This window comes from Micropterus salmoides, unplaced genomic scaffold (genome assembly GCF_014851395.1).
Source record: "Micropterus salmoides isolate LMB-PRFRI ecotype aquatic unplaced genomic scaffold, ASM1485139v1 Ms_hic_scaffold_13, whole genome shotgun sequence".
NCBI classification, from domain to species: Eukaryota; Metazoa; Chordata; class Actinopteri; order Centrarchiformes; family Centrarchidae; genus Micropterus; species Micropterus salmoides.
Window position 1 is genome coordinate 14152975 of NW_024040374.1, and position 6722 is coordinate 14159696.

Genomic DNA, 6722 nt, shown 5'->3' on the forward strand with positions numbered 1-6722 from the left:
AGCAATTCAAGCTTCAGTCAGTCTTCTGTTCATTGTCAGAAGTGAATTCAAAACTCATTGGCAGAAACAGCAATCATAGCTAATCTACAGTGCCTTGCGAAAGTATTCGGCCCCCTTGAACTTTTCGACCTTTTGCCACATTTCAAGCTTCAGACATAAAGATATAAAACTGTAATTTTTTGTGAAGAATCAACAACAAGTGGGACACAATTATGAAGTGGAACGAAATTTATTGGATATTTCAAACCTTTTTAACAAATAAAAAACTGAAAAATTGGGCGTGCAAAATTATTCAGCCCCTTTACTTTCAGTGCAGCAAACTCTCTCCAGAAGTTCAGTGAGGATCTCTAAATGACTAATGATGGTAAATAGAATCCACCTGTGTGAAATCAAGTCTCCGTATAAATGCACCTGCTCTGTGATAGTCTCAGAGGTCCGTTTAAAGCACAGAGAGAATCATGAAGAACAAGGAACACACCAGGCAGGTCCGAGATACTGTTGTGGAGAAGTTTAAAGCCGGATTTGGATACAAAAGGATTTCCCAAGCTTTAAACATCCCAACGAGCACTGTGCAAGCGATAATATTGAAATGGAAGGAGTATCAGACCACTGCAAATCTACGAAGACCCGGCCGTCCCCCTAAACTTTCAGCTCATACAAGGAGAAGACTGATCAGAGACGCAGCCAAGAGGCCCATGATCACTCTGGATGAACTGCAGAGATCTACAGCTGAGGTGGGAGACTCTGTCCATAGGACAACAATCAGTCGTATACTGCACAAATCTGGCCTTTATGGAAGAGTGGCAAGAAGAAAGCCATTTCTTAAAGATATCCATAAAAAGTCTCGTTTAAAGTTTGCCACAAGCCACCTGGGAGACACACCAAACATGTGGAAGAAGGTGCTCTGGTCAGATGAAACCAAAATCGAACTTTTTGGCAACAATGCAAAACGTTATGTTTGGCGTAAAGGCAACACAGCTCATCACCCTGAACACACCATCCCCACTGTCAAACATGGTGGTGGCAGCATCATGGTTTGGGCCTGCTTTTCTTCAGCAGGGACAGGGAAGATGGTTAAAATTGATGGGAAGATGGATGGAGCCAAATACAGGACCATTCTGGAAGAAAACCTGATGGAGTCTGCAAAAGACCTGAGACTGGGACGGAGATTTGTCTTCCAACAAGACAATGATCCAAAACATAAAGCAAAATCTACACTGGAATGGTTCACAAATAAACATATCCAGGTGTTAGAATGGCCAAGTCAAAGTCCAGACCTGAATCCAATCGAGAATCTGTGGAAAGAACTGAAAACTGCTGTTCACAAACGCTCTCCATCCAACCTCACTGAGCTCGAGCTGTTTTGCAAGGAGGAATGGGCAAAACTGATAGAGACGTACCCCAAGCGACTTACAGCTGTAATCGCAGCAAAAGGTGGCGCTACAAAGTATTAACTTAAGGGGGCTGAATAATAAGTAATAATTCGTTCCACTTCATGATTGTGTCCCACTTGTTGTTGGTTCTTCACAAAAAATTACAGTTTTATATCTTTATGTTTGAAGCCTGAAATGTGGCAAAAGGTTCGAAAAGTTCAAGGGGGCCGAATACTTTCGCAAGGCACTGTAATTCAGAGTTTTGGGAATTGGTCAGGAAACATGATGAGAGATGACTGTCATGATGTGAAACAACTCCTTACTCATTTGTGCTGATACTTGCACATTTGCAGCATTCAACAAAACTTTGACTCCTGTTCAAATATAATTAGAGATCCTGTTTGTATATGATTACCCTCTAATCATTATTCTCCTGTGAGTGTTCAAAACTTTAAAACGGCATTTAATACCAACTGCTTCATCTTTTCTTTTTCTCAGATAGCGAGACTACTTGAGCAGGATGTCGGCTTCTTACAACTGCTCTTTTGATCTAACGGATGAAAAAGGCGAGTGGCTTTGTCCTCCAGGGGAAACCTGCACCAATCTGACCTCTGGCGTGAACGGAAGCCACATCAGTCTGGAAGATGCATGTCTGACACTAGAGAAGTACCTGGAGAAATACCTGGGGCCTCGTCGATCGACTGTGTTCCTTCCCGTTTGCCTCTCTACCTTGTCATCTTCATGGTAGGTGTGGTGGGGAATTTGCTGACGTGCACTGTCATTGTACGCAACAAAGTGATGTGGACGCCAACAAACTACTACTTGTTCAGTCTGGCAGTGTCTGATCTGCTGGTACTGCTTCTCGGCATGCCATTAGAGCTGTATGAGCTGTGGCAGAACTACCCATTCCTCCTGGGCAAGGGCGGCTGCTACTTTAAAACGTTCCTATTCGAGACAGTTTGCTTGGCGTCTATCCTCAATGTGACAGCACTAAGCGTAGAGCGTTACATTGCTGTGGTGCACCCGCTACGTGCAAAGTATGTGGTAACGCGCACCCATGCCAAGCGGGTCATCCTTACAGTGTGGGGTGTCTCTGTGTTGTGTGCTTTGCCAAACACAAGTCTGCATGGGATTGACATCCTTCACAGGCTCTCCTCCGGCCCTTCCGGGAACATCAATGTGGAGATCCCTGAGTCAGCGACCTGCACGGTGGTGAAACCGCAATGGATGTACAACGCGACCATCCAGGTGACCACCTTGCTATTTTTCTTTCTGCCCATGCTCACCATCAGTGCTCTCTATATGCTCATTGGGCTACAGCTGAAGCGGGAGAAGATGCATCAGGCACTGAAGGCGAAGTCAGGCTTTGGACAGGACAGCTTCTGTAACATCAGAACACAGCAGCAGAAGGCACGTCGCCGGCAGGTCACTAAAATGTTGTGTGAGTATCAAACGCTCCATCAAACGGTCTTCATTTTCTCAGCCCGCACAACAAAGTGACGCAAAGTCACCTCAAAGCCCAGACCTGCTCCTGAGGGCGTACTTCTTAAAGGCTAGATAATAAAAGAGAGAAGGCTCCACCACCTAACTGTTGAAACTGGGCGGAGTCATTGGGTCTAATATATTTTCTTTAAGACGCAGCAAATCCCTCGCAAGGAAAGCCATGGGGAGCCCAGCAAGAAATTTTCTCAAATAAATATAGTACTGTAATGATTTGTCAATCGCTTTGTCAAGATAAAAGTAATGATGAACAATTTTGATAGTTAATACATTTTTGATAATATTTCAAGTCATTTATAAAATACTGCCGAAAGTTCTCTGCTTACAGCTTCTTAATGTGAGGTTTTGCTGCTTTTTTCTGTTCATATTATTCTAAATTGAACGTCTTTCAGTCTGGATTGTTGATTTATTAGACAAAGCAAGTAATTTGAAAACATCACTTTCAGGACTTGTGATGGACCTTTTCGCTTTTTTACCCTCACATTTTATAAACTTAAAAATGAATTGATTGATCAAAAATTGAGCATCAATTAAACAATAATTAATAAACTGTGACCTAGAAGAAAAGATAAATAAATTATCATTATTATGTATATTGCGGCTCATTGCACGGTTTCACATACTTCAATTAGATACAATTGCTGTACCCATCTGTGGCATTGGGAATACATATTTAAATATGTTAGAAGTGAACATTTTAGATATTTTCTGTGGGAACACTTATGTATATGTTGTTAAAAGTGTAATCCATGAGGCATTCCCCCAAACATAACTGACTATATTAACCGGTTTCCTCCATATGAAACATAGACTCATTCAGATCTAACAGGGGTAGTCACATACTATCATATAAACAGCCCTCATGTTCTTTTGTATTGCTCAGAAGTGAAAGTGAAAGCAAAAGAAGAGGTAAAGATCTTTCATGGTGCATTATGCATAAACTGTGTGAAGGTATTAATCTTATCCTTTATCTTATCATAATACTATGACATTGATTTAGATGCTTGGCTGTGCAGGTGCAGGTGTTCAGTTGAATCACACCCCTTATCAGCTGGCTACTGAAAGAGAAAATGCGTTTAACTGAATTTGAAGAACAAAAAAAAATCTGGACAAATTAAGGCAAATACAGGAATTTAGGGTTGGGATAATTTACTGGAAATTTATATACATATATAGGGCTGAGCCTGATTCGACTGTCAGTCTCACAGTCGAAGCTTCATATATTTCAGCGTTTAATGCTGTTAATAAACATGTAAAAAGAATAAAACTTTCAATAAATGTTTTTAAAAGTGCGTAAATAAATCCAAAATTGTAACCCTAACCCTGGGTCATCAGTGCGCATGTATAGACGTAGCGCGCGCGTGTGTGTGTGTGTGTGTGTGTGTGTGTGTGCGGAAGAGGAACACTTGCTGAAGAGACGGAGCCCACTTGTGTTGTGCCGAGTTGTCTGCACCTCGCGGGACTTACGGATAACTTATCACCGTTGATGAACCACACAAAGAACATTTTATCGTTTTTAAACTACTTGAAACAGACCCGCGAGGAACCGCGACGTGCATGTAGTTGTCGGCACGCACGCAAAACTCATAGAAGACCGGTGAATGACAGGCGAAAGAGAGAGAGAGAGCGAGAGAGAGAGAGAGAAAAGGGTCTTCAAAAAGCCTCAGTTTAGCTGGAAATTTACATTGTAAGTTGAATGAATAGAGACTGCAGCTCTGCAGCTTCTCAAGATTAAAGCAGAGCTACTGCTTATATATATATATATATATAAAAATTCCCCCTCACACCTTACAGGGTGGTATGTGTCATCCTCAATCTCGGCTCCTCTACCAGAGGCCTGGGAGTTTGAGGGTTCTGCGCAGTATCTTACTGGGACTGCACTCTTCTGGACAGAGACGCTGATGTTTAGCGCCAGGATAGCCCAGTGGTTAATGCAACTGACTTTGGTATAGGTGATTGTGGGTTTGATTCCCGGTCAGGGTGGGGTATTCAGGGGTAATGCCACTGTGTCAGGTGCTAGGGAACCAGGGGACAAATGGGCTACTGAAACGAGGTTCATGGACTAGAACAGAAAAATATATAAATACTTCCTACATTTGCATTCAAAGTCACACCACATATTGTGTTACATTGGAAATTTTGGTGTGTATGATGTGACAATTTTTTTTTTACCTCTAACCTCACAGTCAGACATCTCACAAGCTAAAGTGTATGTACTGGACCAATCAGTTCAGTGCATAGGGTATGCTTACTGGGTATGGTTACAAGTCTCCTTCAAGAAAAATGCACAATTACTTTTATTAGAGAGATGAAAATGTAGACTTTTGGGTATATCTGATTATGTGTTCAAGTCATGACTGGTGTTTAATTCACCCAGCTCTTTTGTGAAGGCCACTCCAAAACCAGGAGAAGTGTTAAGGATGAGGACTGGGGCCCACTAATGATATATAAGACAGATGAATCATGAATCTAAAGATTTATTTAATATATAACTAAATCAAAGGCAGCATGCCTAGGACAGAATATCTCTGCATCACTGACGCACAGAACCAGAAGGACAATTTAATTGAGACAGATAGAGCATGTTGGCAACATCAATCAATGTGCCGCTATTAAAATCTCCTCTACCATTACTCTCATTGTCTCATTTTTTCTCTTTCTCTCACTGTTTTTCCAGTTGTTTTAGTGATTGTTTTTGGGCTCTGCTGGGCCCCATTTCACACTGACCGTCTCATGTGGAGTTTCATCAATAACTGGACTGACAGCCACCTGGAAGTCTTCCAGTACGTGCACATCATCTCCGGAGTGTTTTTCTACCTCAGCTCAGCAGTCAACCCAATCCTGTACAACCTCATGTCCACACGTTTCAGAGAAATGTTCAAGGAGGTCATGTGCCACCGGCCACATCACATCACTCCGAGAAAACACTCACTCAGTGTTACCCGGGTGACGCTCCGCAGCACCCTGAGTGATGTGCCGCTTAGCAACGGTGCCGCTGTCGTTGATGCCGAGGCAGAAGATGCAGAAGTGAAGATGAAAGATGAGACCAGTTTTACATGTTAAAAAACTTAAAGGTTATGTCAGGGGGGGATTGTTACTGTTGGTAGGTGTTTATAAAGACGCTCAGAGCCACTGCATCCATCAACTGTCATCAACATCCACACTGAACAGTCATATTAGCTAAATACCTAAAATAGTTGGACTGGAAGAAAAAAAAGATGTCAGATTACAGTGTAAGTGTTCCTATGCTGCTTTTGCAAACTTCACACATAACTCATGCAATGTAGGAATGTGTGCCTGGGTTAACTAGAGAGTATAAAAAAGTCGGAGGATTAAAAAGAAAAAATTAAAAAGGGACCAAGTGTAAATAAGATGATGATGGATGGATATATGATATAATATGGAAAAGTGAATGTCTTATTTTATTCCGATCCTGCTACTGTAATCATCCATGGTGTAATGGGAAATACACACTGTATAGTAATATGTAGTTTATATCAAATGACTTGTATTATTAATGACATATTCTTTTCACTTGTATTGTTCTGTACGGATATATAATCTATAGAAATGGCCCCAAAGATAACAAAAATGCTTGTCAGTCATGTGTACCGCTTACAGTAATGTTTGTGTTCAAGTAATTACTGCTAAATGTCTTAATGCTTTTTTATGGTTTACAGTGTACTTTGCTGTTATCTTTCGCTATGGAAGACAGCATGAGTTGAAATGAATTTCTAATGAAATGAATTTTCAAATGCTTTTAAATTATATAATGGAAGATATAATGGACTACGCTTTCAGGGTTAACCAGCAGTATTGCATTGGAAAGCCTATCTGACAGCTACTATG

General features: G+C 41.3%; 1 protein-coding gene across 1 annotated transcript; it reads left to right on the plus strand.

Annotated features, from left to right (window-relative positions):
* The first annotated feature begins 1879 nt into the window (after window positions 1–1879).
* Window positions 1880–6182, plus strand: nmur1a (neuromedin U receptor 1a). Its single transcript, XM_038717008.1, is given in 3 exon segments — window positions 1880–2095; window positions 2098–2814; window positions 5551–6182. Coding segments are annotated over 3 exon segments (1305 nt in total). The 5' UTR covers window positions 1880–1893; the 3' UTR covers window positions 5937–6182.
* Window positions 6183–6722: the final 540 nt, after the last annotated feature.